The sequence below is a fragment of the Pyrus communis genome, chromosome 7 (assembly GCF_963583255.1).
Source record: "Pyrus communis chromosome 7, drPyrComm1.1, whole genome shotgun sequence".
NCBI lineage: Eukaryota > Viridiplantae > Streptophyta > Magnoliopsida > Rosales > Rosaceae > Pyrus > Pyrus communis.
The window spans coordinates 26,512,961-26,527,798 of record NC_084809.1 but is presented as its reverse complement, the minus strand read 5'-3'; the positions used below and the strand labels follow the sequence as shown (position 1 = coordinate 26,527,798).

The 14,838-nt window shown below is 37.4% G+C and overlaps 1 protein-coding gene across 1 annotated transcript; it reads left to right on the top strand.

Moving 5' to 3' along the window:
* The first annotated feature begins 7,662 nt into the window (after positions 1 to 7,662).
* LOC137740750 (PHD finger protein MALE MEIOCYTE DEATH 1) lies at positions 7,663 to 11,578 on the top strand. Its single transcript, XM_068480564.1, has 3 exons — positions 7,663 to 7,957; positions 9,758 to 10,001; positions 10,081 to 11,578. Exons 1-3 carry the CDS (start codon positions 7,663 to 7,665, stop codon positions 11,576 to 11,578), a joined length of 2,037 nt encoding a protein of 678 aa, XP_068336665.1.
* The last annotated feature ends 3,260 nt before the right edge of the window (positions 11,579 to 14,838 follow it).

Here is a 14,838-nt window from a genome sequence, read left to right as displayed (position 1 = left end):
CCAAAAGGGAATAATGGAATCACTGCTATTAATTACACCTATTCACACAGAGGGTACCTTCAGTCAAACTCTACTCAAACAATTGAATTTGGGAAAATAGACTTCAAAAACGGGTCCAAAATCTCGAAATTAGCCTAGGAGGGGTCCCACTCGAAAACCCAAAAAGTCAACCGTCAAAGTCAACGTTGATCGGTCAAAGTCGATGTCAACGCTGATCGTTGAACAGGTCAAAGTCAACGGATCCGGGTCAAGGATTTTTGGGTTGGACCGGGTTGGGTTTAAGGGGTTTGGATCTAATGGGTTTTGAGGTTTAAATAAATGGGTTTAGGATTAACGGGCTGAAGGCCTTAAAAGGAAATGGCCCAAAGGCCTTTAACAAATAATTTAAAACAAAACAAAATAATAAAAAGGACTTGGGCTTGGGTCTGAAACGGGCCTTAGGCTGAAGGCCTAGCCCAGCAGCCATTTGAGTTTTTATAAAACTAAATAAATAGATTAAAGGATTTAGGTTGGGTTTAAAAGGATAACGGGCCTAAGGCCCTAGGTTTGGTACGGCCCAAAGGGCCTGGTTCAAAAGGATTTGGGCTAGAAAACCCGGCCTAAGTTCAAACCATGGGTCGCCGGACCCAATCGAAGGAGAACGCCGGATTCCGGTCGAAAAATTCCCGAGCTCCAATGGAGCTCAAAACTCAACCAAAACATGTCATTCAATATATCAAATTGAAGCCCCGAAAGTAAAGAATCAAGATGTACCCTTGGTTCTCGTCATCGTGGCCGGAGTTGGCCGGAAAAAGGCCTGGAAGCCACGGGTGTCCGCCGGAAACTGGGTAAGATTCAAATGGATATAACTTCTTCAATACTCAACGAAATTGGATGAAACGAAAGGGAAAGTTGTAGTACTCGGCGAAACGAAGAGATTGATACCTTGCACACCGGCCAACTCGCCGTGGTTTGGCCGGAAATTGCCTCGAAAGAGGCGGTGCTCGCCGAAAAACTGGGAAAATGTCTCCGAGGTGGTTTCTTCGTGGTTTGACGTCCAACACATAACCACGAGGTTAGAAAAGAACTATAGGGATGAAAAGAGAAGCATTTGGAGTGTTTCGAGGCTTACCCAAAACGTAAGGACGAGGAACTCACCGGAGTTTCTCTGTGCTCCATAGAGATGAAGAGAGAGAGAGAGATGAGTACACGGGGACACAAAAAAGAGGTGGGCCCCTTGGGCACACGATTTAAGATCCAAAAACAATTTTAAAAAGGAAAGTATCCTGCAAACTTAGTGAAAATACAAAAATATTTTTTTTATTCCGTAAATCTCGGGACAGGTTGTTATAGTTTTTGAGTGAATCAATCACTAAAATCAATATTCACTGAGTTTATAACTTAGTTGGTTAAGATAATTTATTCCTCTAAGTGAGAAGGGAAACTCTCTTGAAACCATTATATTATCCCAATGTCACCACCAATCCAAGATAATTGTCATATATTCAACTAGTAATCATTCGTCTGTTCGCCACCACATAGTGTCACTGATTTCAAGAGAGAAGCTCTCTTAACTGAGTTCCCGAGTTCAAGTCTATCTTTAAATATTCTTTGCATAAAGAAAAATCACTAAAACCAACTTTTAATTTCTCAGAAACAATCAATGACATAAAAATAAAGTTATTGAAAAATTGATCAAAACGATTATTTTTCAAATTATCACGTCGTTATCAATTGAAACTTCCTAGTATTGCTCGACAGCTCGGAGCATCACTAAGAAGAATAAGTACTCTATTCTTGCATTATTTGTTTCTTTTTCTACCAAGGGTCCATTTAGATGGCTTGAAATTTCAAATTACACTGAATTTTCCTAACTTGTTGAAAATTTGACTTAAAAATAACGCAACTCTTCACTGCACTCTCCACTATAAATTTCAGCTGTTCTTTAATCCAATTATTCTACAAATTAAACAAGATCAAGCAACTATTTATTAAGTATCTACTAAGCTATGAAAATCAGACAAGCTGCAATTGTATGCTCCTCTCTTCCCCTTGTGGGCATTATTTTACGCCTCTGCTTCCCATCTCTGCAAGAGGCACTTTCGATTTCTGGAGACAAGGCGAAGAAAGAAGCTGAGGATCAAAATGTCGATGTTGCTTTTGATCCAAGTAACGCAACAGCCCAGATGCATTTTCGGCAACTTCAGCACTTAAGAACAGCTTGATCATAATGTTGTTGAGTGCCCATATTAATCAAGGGTAAGATTTTTAATGGAGAACTCTTCTTTTTGTGTTTTACTTGTTCTTGCTTATAAAGCGTGGATTAGTAACAATTTCCTACAAATTAGAATCAATCTGTGGTTCTAAAAAGCTGGGGAAATTTTATGCTTGGTATGAAGGGTGGTTTTTTGTTAATATCCAAAGTTAAGGCAAAAACGAAATGAAGAGAAAAAAACATGTAGAAGGAATTTGACTCACTCGAGTTGGGGGATCTTTGGTGATCATTTGACCATGGTTTAGAATTGGAGGTTACAGTGCTAATATATAATTTATGCTCGATTCTTGTTTGCCCACTCACCTTATATTCGCACTCCGCGAATAAAATTCTAAAAGAAAGATTGAAGGCAGAAACATGAAATTCAGACGATAGGACAATTAGTTGGTGAAATTAACTGAATAACATCTTCTCTTAAAATTAATTTTTTTTCAAAAACTTACACTTTGGCCCCTCGCGTTCAAAACATTCAGGCTTAATTGTATATGTGCTTCATAGACAACATTCATCTGTGAAAAGGTGCCCTCAAAGAGATTGAAGACCGTTTGATAACTATTTCGTTTTTACATTTTGTGTTGAGATATATATGAGAAACATATATGGGAGAAAGGAGAGATGAAGGAGGGTGATGGGAAAGAGGGAAAGAAATAAAGAATGAACAAAAGAAGAATCTCGAAAGTGAAAACAATTCAACAAAGATTTTTGTTTCTTATACATCTTTGCTCACCATCCTTCATCCACTCTTCATTATGCATGAAATAAAAACATAATGCTTAAGTGGTTTTGTGAAGACTAATTGATTGTTTTGGTGCCAAATAGGGATTTTTATCACAATCGTCACCATGATCTGCGAAAAATGTATGTTTACTCCTTTGTGTTTCAAATCGATTAATGTCTTTTATGAATGTTTACGGCACAACAATCAGAGAGAACAATTTTATTGAAAACAAAATAAAGAACACTATACAAGATAAAAATATCAACAGTTTAATAAAACAAAATTTGAACAATGAATTGTAATGAACTTTTTTGAGCATATAGAGGCTTGCGGACTTGTCATTTCTAATATTTGAACTTTAAACATCTCACCACAAATGAAGAAAAATACTACTAAATCGTAATATTAAGTGACAATTAAAACCATGTTAATTTTAATGATAAAACAAATGTTCATTTCCTAAGAAATATGGGTATTTCCTAAAGTGAGTGCCCAAAAAGAATCTGTTCATACTTGATACCCTCATGTAGATGATGTCTAAAATACCCATATCGCATGCTCACCTCACACAAGCCTCAAAGGAAAGAATTGGCTGGTAAAACTTGTAATTATTTCTCAGCAGGAGGAGCATTATCATAAATTTGCTCACACTTCATTTCAAGTGGGAAAATTGTATACCTGAAAGCTCAGAAGGCATAGCCTGAAAGTTATAACAGACAAATGCCCACTCTATAACAAACTTCTTCAGGTCATTATTGATTTTTCAAGAACGCAGAGTCTTGGAGGAGAGAAAGAGAGAGTTAGAGAGAGAGAGAGAGGGAGGGAGAACTAATAGAGAGAGAGAGAGAGAGAGAGAGTTAGAGGGAGAGCTAAAGCTGGAAGCTTGAAACTTGAAGTGATCACCATGTCAATCCCAATCCTTGAAGCTTCCAAGAAGAAGATGCAAAGGCCAAAGATTTTTGGGATGCATTCATTCTGTGATCTTGGTTGCCCGATCAGTCCGATTATACCCTTTGTTACTCGAACAAATAATAACAAGTTATGTCTGCACCAATATAGGTCATGGATTTGGAACAGGAAATATCTTCATCATCTTTTGTTACACGAACAAACAATAACAAGAAGTTGAGGTTCATGGATAGGAAATATTTCCAACAAAGTCTCCGTTGTAGCCAAATGAGGAAAACAGATTACTAAATAATTGATTTTTCTTTTTATCTGTAGATGAAAAAGAAGCAAAAGAAAATAGGTTAACATCGCTTGCGAATGGCCTAATGAACATTCCTATACATAACACCTTGTACTTACAGTTATCATAATAAGTTGATACGAAATTTCTGTTGTAACATGCATATAAAATGCACCTGAAGAAGTGCACGGTATACCCTTTCCACCCATGGGAAAGCAAAGAAGGAAGAAGACCTGGAATCGTGATATGGGTCTCGAGTACCATTGGAGAGCTCATCAGAACAGCAGGAGAACAACTAGAGTTTTCATCGAGTGGTTCCAGTATAATATTAATAGAAGAGGCAGGTAAATTCTTGATGTGGATTTGATAAATGATGGTTAGAAGCTGTATTTGGTCAGTGAGACCCATTTTACATAAACATTTTGGTCATTCCATAGTTTTATTTTGTATAGTTCTTGTATCAGTTTGTAAAACATCTACATTAGGTGTAAGCATAACGACTGAAACGCCTCGTTTTTGGGTTAATTTCCAACAGAGAACGAAAGAGTGAAATATAAAGACAACATTTGATTCTTTCGTTACTAAGTGAATTCTGAATTTTAAGAATCTAAGCCACTGTTGGATAAATGATCTTGTTGGTTTGGGACGAAAATGTAGTGGTATGGTTGGTTGTCCTCTGACAAACGAACCCAACCACATTAGCCGAGAGATTCTCACATGTCATTGGAAATATATTACTGAAATCTACGACACTCATCATGTGACAGTCATGTGTGTTGTAAACTTGTAAGATGTTATCCCACAAACTAAAGGATTTTATGTCACTAAAATAACATATGATTATGCACTACTACTAGTGTATACGATGAGAGAGAACAACTCAGGTGATGGATGCACGGGGTTTATAGCTCAATTGTTTAAGATAATTTATTCCTTTACTTGAGGATAAAAACTTCTTGAACCTGCTATATTGTTCCAATGTCAGCGCATGTCATAGATGATTGTAATATATTCAAATAGTGAACAATGATTGTAATATGTTCAAATAGTAATCATCTGTCTGTTAGTCACAGCATAATATCACTGATTTTAAGAGAATCTCTCCCAACCGAGTTCCCAAGTTCAAGTCTTTCCTTAAATAGTCTTTGCATGCAAAAAAGTCACTAAAATCAACTTGTAATTTCTCAGAAACAATCAACGACGTACAAAAAAAGTTAATAGAAATTGGCCAAAACGACTATTTTTCAAATTATTGCATCATTATCAATTGAAACTACCTATTCTTGCTTGACAGCTGTGAGCGTCACTAAGAAGAATAAATACTCTATTAGTGCATTCTTTGTTTCTTTTTCTACTAAGGGTCCATTTGGGTGGCTTGAAATTTCAAATTACATAGAATTCTCCCAACTTGCTTACCGCGTGAATTCTCCCAACTTGCTTATCACGTTTGTTACTTGCTTGTCACGTCGTTAAATTGACATAAAAATAACGCAACTTTTCACTACACTCTCTGCTATAAATTTACCAAACATGATACCACATAATTTCCAAGTTAAGTTGTTCTTTAACTCTTTACTATCTAAGCTATGAATACCATACAAGCTGCAATTATATGCTCATCTCTTCCCCTTGTTGGCACTCTTGTTCGCATCTTTTTCTCGTCTCTACAAGACGCGCTTTTGATTTCTGGAGACAATGCGAAGAAAGAAGCTGAGGATCGAAATGTTGTTATTGCTTCTGATCCAAGTAACGCAATAGCCTAGATGCACTTCCGGCAACTTCAGCACTTAAGAACAGCTTGATCATACTGTTGTTGAGTGCCCGTACTAGTCAAGGGTACAATTTTTAGGGAAGATCTCTTCTTTTTGTGTTTTACTTGTTCATGCTTATAACGCATAGATTAGTAACAATTTCCTACAAATTAGAATCAATCAGTGGTTCTAAAAAGCTGGGGAAATTTTATGCATGGTATAAAGGGTGGTTTATATTTTAATATCTGAAGTTAAGGAAAAAACAAAATGAAGAGAAAAAAACATATGTGGAAGGAATTTGACTCACTTGAGTTGGGGATCTCTTGTGATCATTTGACCATGATTCAGAATTGGAGGTTACAGTGCTAATATTTCATGCTCAAGTCCTATTTTTTTATGCACCTTATATTCACACACTGAACGAATTCTAAAAGAAAGATTGCAGGGAGAAACATGAAATTCAGAAGATAGGACAATTAGTTGGTAAAATTAACCTAATAACATCTTCACTTAGAATTTATTTATTTTAAAAAAACTTACACACTTTGGCCCCTCGCGTTCAAAACATTCAGGCTCATTTGAATATGTGCTTCATACACAACATTCATTTGCAAAAAGGTGCTCTTCAAAGAGATTGAAGGTTGTTTGATAACTATTTCATTTTTACATTTTGTATTGAGATATATATGAGAAAAGTATATGGGAGAAAAGTATAGAAGAAAAAGTATATAGCAGAAATGAGAGATGAAGGAGGGTGATGGTAGAGAGAGGGAAAGAAATAAAGAATCAACGAAAACAAAATCTCCCAAAAGTGAAAAAAATTCAACAAAGTTTTTTTTGGATTTTTAACTTTAGTTTTCATTATATGCACCTTTCCCTTTACATTTCTTATACATCTCTGCTCATCATCCTTCATCCACTCTTCTTTATGCATGAAATAAAAACATGATGTTGAAGTGGTTTCGTGAAGACCAATTGAATGTTTTGGTGCCAAATAAGGATTTTAATCGCAATCGTCACTATGATTTGCGAAAAATGTACGTTTAGTTCTTTGTGTTTCAAATTGATTAATGTCTTTTATGAATGTTGGTGGAACAACAATCAGAGCAAACAATTTTATTGAAAACAAAATAAAGAACATTATACAAGATAAAAATATCAACAATTTAATAAAATGAAATTCGAACAATGAATTTGTAATGAACTAACATTTTTGTGCATCCAGAGGCTTGCAGACTCATCATTTTTGATATTTGAACTTCAGACATCTCGTCATAAATGAAGAAGAATGCTATTAAACCGTAATATTAAATGACAACTTATAAACACGGGTATTTCCCAAAGTGAGTGCCCAAAAAGAATCTGTTCATACTTGATACCCTCATGTGGATGATGTCTAAAATACCTAAATGACTAAAATACCCATATCAGATGATCACCTCACACAAGCATCAAAGGAAAGAATGGGCTGGTAAAACTTGTAATTATTTCTCAGTAGGAGGAGCATTATTGTAAATCTGCTTACACTCCAGTTCGAGCGGGAAAATTGTTTACCGAGAGCTCAAAAGGCAGGTCCCGAAAGTTGTAACAGACAAACGCCCCCTCTATAACAAACTTCTTCAGGTCGTTATTGATTTCTTCAGGTCGTTATTGATTTTTCAAGAACGCAGAATCTTGGGGGAGAGAGAAGGAGAGAGTTAGAGAGAGAGGGAGAGCTAAAGCTGGAAGCTTGAAACTTGAAGTGATCACCATGTCAATCCCAATCCTTGAAGCTTGCAAGAAGAAGAAGCGAAGGCCAAAGATTTTCGGGTTGCAAACATTCTGCGATCCCGGTTGCCCGATCAGTCTGATTGGTCCGTTTCGCGATAACATTCGAGTCTTCCTTCAAGAATGTGCCGAGCGTGAAGATTACACTGTGCGGGGAATGCCGATTTGGTGCACTCTTCTTGTGCACGACAATAGAAGCTTGGTTGTCCCTCTTTACACCATTGAAGAGGACGTCAAGACCTCTGAAGAACCCTTCTGTGACCAATGCCGATGCACAGGTTAAAACCCCAATTTCTTTTTCGTATAATTTGATCGTTTCTTTGATTTCTGAATTGGGTTTCTGCAAACTTCTGTTTAGGGTCACGAATTGGTCGTTGGTGTTCCAAGATTTGCTTATATTTCTTCAATTCCTTGTTTCTTTCAAGTGGGTTCGGCTAAAGAACTCGACTTTCTCTGTTGAATTGTGATTTTTTCTTTGATTTCTGAATTGGGTTTTTCTTTCTTCAAGTGGGGTCTGCTATAGAACTCGAATTTGTGTACTGTAATGTGATCGTTTCTTTGATTTCTGGATTGGGTTTCTTGAGTTCTTTCTCTTAGGGGTATAAATTGGTCAAATTTGTTTTAAGAATTGCTTATCTTTAGCTTTGTTCCCCGGTTTTCCGATTGGGGTTCTGCTACTTTGATGTTGAAAAGTTTGGTTGAAAAATTTGATGCTGGTTGCTGGACGTAGTTGTTGGATTCTGCAGAATGGTGAATGCAGAACCTGGACCATTTCTAACTTCTTCCTTCTTGGAAAGGAAGATAAGTTAGAAAATTTGTCTCCCTATATACTCTAGAAACAATTCCTAATTCTGTCATTTCACCATGTTAATTGAGTTACATTTTTCCTAGAAACCAATGCCATGACTTACAGATTTCTTATCCAATTAGGGATTGTCGTGGTTAATGTAAGTCAAATTGAGCGTATTAGTAACTAAATGAACTTACTACTATCTTTAGCTTTGTGCCTTGGTTTTCCAAGTGGGGTTTTTGCTACTTTGCTGTTGGATTTTGGAATTGGATGTTGGTTAAAGTTTATGGTTAAAAAACTGGATGTTTGTTGCTAGATGTAGGTGGAATCTGCGGAATGCAGAACCTGGAAAATGTCTACACACTTTCCTTCTTGGAAAGTAACCTAAGTTAGACAATTGGTTTCCCACCCTATAATAATTCTTAATTCTGTCGTTCCGTTATGGTAATTGAGTTGCAGTTCCCTTTCCTAGAAACGAATGCAATGACATTGATTTCTTTATCCAAGTAGAGTATTATTACAATTAAATTAAATGTACTAGTAACTAAACGAACAACTTGCTGCTTGGCCGGCTGTTCTTAAACGGGAAATTATGAAGACAACAATTTAGCTTTGTTCCTCGGTTTTTCGATTGGGGTTTCTACTACTTTGGTGTTCGATTTGGATATTTGTTGAAATTTTTTATGTTGGTTGCTGGATGTAGTTACTGGATTCTGCAGAATGCATAATCCGGAAAATTTGTAACTCCTTCCTTCTTGGAAAGGAACCAAAGTTAGAAAATTGGTTATGGATTTCTCAGACAAGTAGAGTATTGTTACGGTTAATATAAGTCAAACTAATGTACTAGTAACTAAATGAACAATGTGCTACTTATCTTTAGCTGAGTTCCTCAGTTTTCGAGTGGGGTTTCTGCTACTTTGGTGTTGGATTTTGGAATTGGATGTTGGTTGAACATAGCATAGCAAGTTGCTGGATTAAATTGTTGGAATGCAGAATTCAGAAAATTTGTAACTCTTCCTTTTTGGAATGGAACCATAGAAAATTTGTAATTCTTCCCTAATTCTGTCGTTTGATTTCTTTAACTGAGTAGAGGATTTTTACCATTAGTATAACTCCAATCTAATGTACTACTAATTCACACAGAAATGGCTACTAGGCTGGCTTTTCCCTAAACAAGAAATCATGAAAGGAAAATAATTTAGCTTCTCAGGTCTGCTAGTTGATTGTGCTGTACCAGTGTCATACCAGCTTCTGAGTTCTGCAATCATAACATGTTGTGTTTGTTTAGGTTGGAGCAATCACTTTGTATCGAAGAGAAAGTACCATATGATAATCCCAGTGGAGGATGAGTGGCATAAACCTCTGGATAATGGTATCCTCAATCTTCCTACTCACCTCTTGCATGGCTTAATCCACTGTAATGGGTTTGCTCACTTGGTCTGCATCAATGGACTCGAAGGGGGTTCTAAGCATCTCTATGGCAGAGAGATCATGGATCTTTGGGACAGAATTTGCACTAATCTTCGAACCAGGTAACCCCACATTTCTTGATTTTGAAATTACATTATTGAAATCAGTGACTTGGTTTTGATATTTTCTTCCCTTTGCCAGGAAAATCTCCGTTGAGGATGCCTCTAAGAAACGTTCAATGGATCTACGCCTTCTTCATGGTGTTGCTTATGGACATTCTTGGTTTGGTAGATGGGGTTACCGATTCTGCCATGGCAGTTTCGGTGTGACAGCACACAATTATGAACGAGCAATAGAGATTCTCAGCTCTTTAGCACTTGAAAGGATCCTTCAAGATTTTATTGACATGGACGGGTGCGAAGAACTGAAACAGATAATCCGCTACTACAGAAATTTGAGTGAAACAAAATTGGTCACAATCAAGGATCTTCTCCGGTTTATGCTAACTGTCAAGTCCAGTGTTCCTGGACAGAAGAAGTCATTAATGGGTCCTGCTGAAGTTTCATCTTTCATTGTAAAATCTGCAACCAAAGCAACTCTCCAGGTCAAACCCTCAATGAAGGAAAAGTCTGCAAAGTGCAGGAAGTTCAGTACCATTCTTGCTCACATGGATAGCAGATGGCCTACAAGAAGACTAGAGTTTGCAGCGGATGTGATTGTGAATGCATTGCAAGAAAAGAAAGAGAGTGGTCATGGTGGGATGACCCGGCAAGATGTGCGAGATGCAGCTCGCTTACATATTGGAGATACTGGCCTTTTGGATTATGTGCTGAAATCAATGAATAATGTGATAGTTGGGAATCACATTGTGTGTCGTGCAGTGAACCCAGCAACTCGGATTTTGGAGTATACAGTTCATGATCTTGCAGATGGGGTTAAGGTCTCGGAACCTGGGAAAGAGATAGTTGCTCAGTCTTTTCAATCAGCAACTCTATTTCCTGGAATTGATGTATACAATGATGTGCTTTATCTATATGAGCACGTGCTGTTGGGATACCCAGAATCAGAGCTAATGGATTTGGCTACTCGAGCAGTATTGGACGCCAAGCACTTCGTGAAGGAATGTCCATTTCGGGATGATGAAGAGCAGTGGTTGACATTCTTTTGCCAACTCTTGCCCAGCTCGACTGATAAGGAAATCGAATTCAAGAGGGGGATGCCGCCTGGTGAAGTAGTAGTTATGCCACTGCATGCAACAATTGGAGAGCTAAAGCGAGCAGCTGAGAGTGCACTGAGAGATACTTATTGTATCACAGAACGGTTTGTGGTCATGGGAATCGAAGGCTTAGAAGAAATGGATGATATGGAGGTACTTTTTGGAGTAGCTGAATCGGGAGCAGAAGTTGGTGTGAGAGGAAGCGGGATAGATTTAGACACGCCGCTGAGGTATGAAGGCGGATCAGACACTTGGATGGTGAGATGTGAGTGCGGGGCTAGAGATGATGACGGGGAGAGGATGGTGGCATGTGACATCTGCGAAGTGTGGCAACATACACGCTGCTGTGGAATTGAGGATGCTGACACTGTTCCACCGCTGTTTGTGTGCTCTGCCTGTTGTGTTTCGCTGGTGCCTCCTAGAATTGAACCCTGTCTCAGGTTCGACTGCTCTGATGCTTTTTCTATTTGCTGCAGACACTGAACAAGGACTGGGATTGGGGTTGGGGTACTAATGCAAATGATTTGTGCTGATTACTAGCAGCCTAGGAATGACAATGCATAAAGATTTGCGAATATTCTTGTTCCTTCGATAATAGTAACTGTAAATGTCATACTGGAATTCAGTCTTTCAGACAGATAAGTGAACTAATAAAGAAATGTTCATAGTCTTGCTCATCTATCCGTCTCTCTCTGTCTCTCTGTCTCTCTTTCTCTCTCACAAACTCACACACACGCACAGTTGCATGGTCTGGCGACTGCTGCAACATGATAAAATGCAGAATGATGTTCCGATGGCATGCTTGAAGTTCTTTGAGAAACCTTGCATCCTGACTTAATATGAGAGAGTGAAGAAAGACCTGAAAAACAAGAAGCAGGCTTTACTCAGAAAATTTAGTGTTTAATTACTGAAATGACCACAAAGAGTGAGTACTTTCGTTTTTAAGTATCAAGCAAGTGAACTGACCTAAGGCTTTAGAAAAGGGGGGCTCTGGAGGGTTTTCCCTTTCTTTTGGATAAACTTCTTTCAGGTTTCGGAACTCTCTTATGCTGCTTAGAAGGCTGGATGAAAAGAAATGGAGGAACTGAAGCACTGGCCTTTGTTGAAAATGCTTTGACCTGAAGTTTTAGGCGGTAACTTTAGACAAATTCAATTGAAGGAAAAATGAAATCAGCATAAATTTAAATATAAAATGTAATGCAGTCAGAGAATTTCCTTGCAAATAATACTGCAATATCGATTGACATCTGGTTCGAGTAGTCTTCTTTTACAAATCTCACAGCAACCTTCATTTTTGTCCGAGTCATTTTTTGATTTAGAGCGGGGAAGTGGAGTCTGAGATAGAACCAATTGTTTGTTGGATCTATATGGCTGAAAAAACCGACGAAAAAAGAAGAAACAGATGAAAAAGGAAAACACATTAAAGAATTCGGTAAGAAGGAAAACACATTGAAGAATGTAGTAAAGAAGGAAAACACATGAATGAATTAATGTACCTGAATTTGGGAACAATCAATATGCTTTTTCATGGCATCAAGTGCGACAGCACCCTGATAGACATATCGGTAAATTTTCAACGTTTGGTGATAGCGATGATAACCCAACGCAATGCAGTACTGGCAGGCTGCTGTGTTACAATCAACACAGTATATGTTCCTTTCATTCTTGGGTATATTATGATCTGGACAGTTATCGAAAAAGATTATTTTTACAAATGAATCGAGCCATTTGGGCTTTTGATTTCCATTCTGAACTTCCTGTTTGCTTAAAATTTGTTCACTCATCAAGTTTCCATCCCTTGAGCCGCTTGAAACGTCAACTACTTCCCTGCTTTCATTAAGAAAACAGTTTACCTACAAAACAAGGTTTTGGGACGAAAAGCATTGTCAGGCAAAGACACAGCTGCAACATCTTTTGTCACCAATGCCTCGATTGCTCACTGGCATTGCAATAGAAGAGCAACAATCAGATTTTCCACCCTAGAGTGTCAGGATGTGGGTGAAGACACTTCATCCATTTACGACGAGAGGTCTCATTCACCCTTAATAAAGTATGAAGTTACTTAATGCAAAATGCAACAAAAATAGAGACAACGAGACAACGGTACAAACCACAGGCAACCAAAATGAAAAACTAACCAAAAAGATACGAAGGAAGCCCAGGTCATCACTAGGAAACAGTAGCAAGAGCACAACATGAGGGACATCATGCCAAACCATGAAGCGCCTAATCTCAAATTGATTATGTAGTAAGCGCCTAATCCAGAATTTGTCCGAGGGGTCGACATACATGTAAAATTTCACAAAATTATTTACGTTAGTTGTACTATAGTACTGTCAATCTATGATCCCAAAAATTGACATACAGCAATAGAATGAAGTATGCATCCCAAGATATAAAAATCCAGGCCAAGATATGAACTAAAAGTTCTGGAGGGAAAAATTTTTTGTTTCGTCACCAAAGGAGTGATATGTCATCAAGTATTGTTAGAGTGAAATCGCTTCCTATCAATGAAAATAATTATAGCAACAATTATGCGTTTAGGGAATACTATTGGCACTCCACCAAAAAGGCGACTAAAGCCAACAAGGCTCCCCGCTTTGCAAGAGTTGTGGGAGGAACGTGTATCGTATGCAACTTTACCCTTGTTTAGCAAAGAGGTTGTTTTCACGACTCAAACCCTTGACCTTTTGGTCACAAAGGAGCAACATATTTCTTTTGTGCTAAGGTTCACCCACTACTATTGGCACTCTACCCCATAGGGAAATTTTTATTTTTTATTTGTTATTTTTTTTTAGTTTAGGAGTTAATGTTGGCTTTTCTTGAGTGTTAATAACAATTTCCTACTTTTTTTTTAAGAAAACATCGACGGAATAACAATTTCCTACTTTGTAATAGTCAAATAAGGGTTTCAAATATTCATGAAAAAATTATAACCCATTTGCATCGGTATATATTATGTGCTAATTAGGTTTTTCTAACCAAACTCTTCAACATATACTTGTCCCCACTTATGATTAATTTATCTTCACCGTACAAAATCATATGATCAGAACTGTTCACTCGCTTTATCATCAACTAAAGATCATATCTCTAAAATGAATATTTTTGCAGATATGACTTTTAGATGATGAAAAAGAGAATGAACAGTTCTAATTATGATATTTGTACGCTGAAGATAGATTAATCATAAGTGGTAGGACAAGTGGTCTCCCAATAGCCAATAGGAGAACATAAGTATTAACCTTACAACAAAACAGGTGGATGCATTATCGTGCTATATTTTGGCGAAAACAAAGTTGTCTAAAAAATCATTAGTTCTTAATAAACTCTACTTATACAGATAAGTAAGAACCTTAAATCATCTAAAGTCTAACTTAAGATCTCTCAAGAACTCTCTTAATGGTCAAATTAGTTGCCATTTGGGTATAAACCTAAGAGTAGTAGGCTTAGAGCTTGAATGATGTTGTAGCTTCAATGGTGGATGATTGGGGTATTTATAACGATGATTGGAGGGTCCTTATAGGGGTTGTAAACCCTAACCCGGGTGTAATCCAATTACAAGAGGAAATCTAGGAAGATTTCTCCTTATTTGATTTGAGTTTGGATTACTTGGAGTACAATCCAAGTCACATTCAATGGGTCTAAATTGCATAATTCTAAAACTAACAGCTAATTCGAACCTGAAAAAACTTAATGACGCTGAATGTGGTGCTGAAGAACTAAAGAAAGATGGAATCTAT

What these genes read in the sequence shown, in the direction of transcription:
- LOC137740750 (XM_068480564.1), top strand. Translation starts at nt 7,663, where the DNA reads ATGTCAATCCCAATCCTTGAAGCTTGCAAGAAGAAGAAGCGAAGGCCA. An exon ending in TGACCAATGCCGATGCACAG is followed by an intron (nt 7,958 to 9,757) that starts GTTAAAACCCCA and finishes GTGTTTGTTTAG; the next exon opens with GTTGGAGCAATCACTTTGTA. An exon ending in TGCACTAATCTTCGAACCAG is followed by an intron (nt 10,002 to 10,080) that starts GTAACCCCACAT and finishes TCCCTTTGCCAG; the next exon opens with GAAAATCTCCGTTGAGGATG.